At 69.8% G+C, this 1708-nt stretch overlaps 1 protein-coding gene across 3 annotated transcripts in view; it reads right to left on the minus strand.

The window, feature by feature from the left end:
• The window catches only part of MAGI3 (membrane associated guanylate kinase, WW and PDZ domain containing 3), a 68234-nt gene extending 67797 nt beyond the window's left edge, over nt 1–437 (minus strand). For all 3 annotated transcript variants that reach the window (XM_027659978.1, XM_027659977.1, XM_027659980.1), the window contains exon 1: nt 63–437. In XM_027659978.1, the coding sequence (XP_027515779.1) occupies nt 63–384 (322 nt within the window). In that variant the 5' untranslated portion in view covers nt 385–437. The remainder of the gene's footprint in view (nt 1–62) is intronic.
• Nucleotides 438–1708: the final 1271 nt, after the last annotated feature.

Genomic DNA, 1708 nt, shown 5'->3' on the forward strand with positions numbered 1-1708 from the left:
CGAGGCGGCGGCGGCGGCGGGAGGAGGGCCCCGGTGCGGCCCGCGGCCCCCGGGGCGCTCACCTGGGCGCACGGTCTTGAGGCGCACGGGCTCCCTGAAGTGCCGCACCACGGCCAGCGTGTCGCGGTGCGTGAGGCCGCTCACGGGGGTGCCGTTCACCTCCAGCAGCACGTCCCCCGGCGCCGGCGCCTTGCCCGAGAGCAGCACGGGGCCCTGCGCGCCCTCGCCGCCCGCGGGCAGGCGGCCCGCCAGGTACGGGAACTCGCCGCGCTCGGCGCCGCCGCGCAGCAGGTCGGGGTCCGGGCCCGCCGGGCCGCCCCAGGACACCACGCACTCCTGCACCTTGCTCAGCCAGTGCCGCTTCTTGCGCAGCGTCTTGGACATGCCGCATTACACGGGGCGACGCTGCCCGCCCCGCGCTGCCGCCGCCGCCGCTCCCGCCCCGGCCGCGGCTGCCGCCCGACTGCCGCCCCTCCGCGCCGCCCCGGACACGCCCCCCGAGCCACGCCCCTCCAGGCCCCGCCCCTCACGGACCGGCCCCGCCCCTCCGTGCGCGCCCCTGGACCCCCCCGGGGCCGGTCCCGCCGCGCGCCCCCGGGCTCGCCACGCCCTGGACACGCCCCCTCCAAGGTGGCCACGTCCCCCCCACCGCTGGCCACGCCCCCTCCCTGGGCGGGGCCGGGGCGGTCACGGGCGGTGCGGCCGCGGGACCGGGACAGAGTGGTCTGTCTGTGGGCTCGGCCCCCCGGCAGGGACCCCCCAGGGCTGTACCACGGGCAGGGTGTGGCCCCCTCGCCTGGGAAGAGCCCCTCAGCCAGCGCCCGCCCCACCCGGGGTCTCCCCTCAGCCAGGGCTCTCCTCAGGCAGAAGTCCCCCTCAGCCAGGAGACCCCCAGGCTGCTCCCACCCCAGGCAGGGGCTCTGCTCAAACAGGGCCAGAGTTGTCCAGGAATCTCCCTGCAGACAGGAGACCCCAGTCAGCACCCATGCGAGTCTCCTGTCAGTCAGGATGTCCATCGGGATCTGTCCTCAGTGAGAAGCCCCCTCAGCCAGGACATTCCCTCAGCTGAGAGCCCCCAGCTGGCTCCCACCACAGCCTGGACCTTTCTTCACTCGGGATCTTCCCTCAACCAGAATCTCTCCTCACTCAGGATCTCCTCTCACTCTGGATCTCCCCTCAGTCAGGATCTCCCCTCAGCCAGGACCACCCCTCACTCAAGATGTCCCCTCAGCCTGGATCTCCCTTCAACTGGGATCACCCCTCGGATGGTGTCTCCCCTCTGCCACTCCACCAGTACCTCCCAGCATCAGCCCCAGTGCCCATCACTGTCCCTCGGTGGGCGTGAGGTGGGATGTGGGTGTTGAGGGGGTTGTGAGTGTTGAGGTGGAGCGTCCATTCCGAGGTGGGGTGTCCATGCCGAGGTGGGGTGTCCACGCTCCACTCTCCCTTTTGTATTTTCACTTGGCCACCATCCCTGGAACCAGTTGGTTCAGAGTCGCTCGAGCACCTCGGGCCAAAGCAGAGCTCAGAACAGTGGGTACGATCTACATACAATACTTCTTCAACTGGAAAACACAAACCCAGTGCGTTTGCCCTCCACATGAGCCCGTTTATTTAGCTGTGCATCACCGACCTCAGCGTAGCAATCAGCTCATGCTGGGTGTGGATTACACGCCAGGTACTCGCCATGCACATCCCAGTGTTCGGG

The sequence above is a fragment of the Corapipo altera genome, unplaced genomic scaffold, assembly GCF_003945725.1.
Source record: "Corapipo altera isolate COAL_440 unplaced genomic scaffold, ASM394572v1 77b, whole genome shotgun sequence".
NCBI lineage: Eukaryota > Metazoa > Chordata > Aves > Passeriformes > Pipridae > Corapipo > Corapipo altera.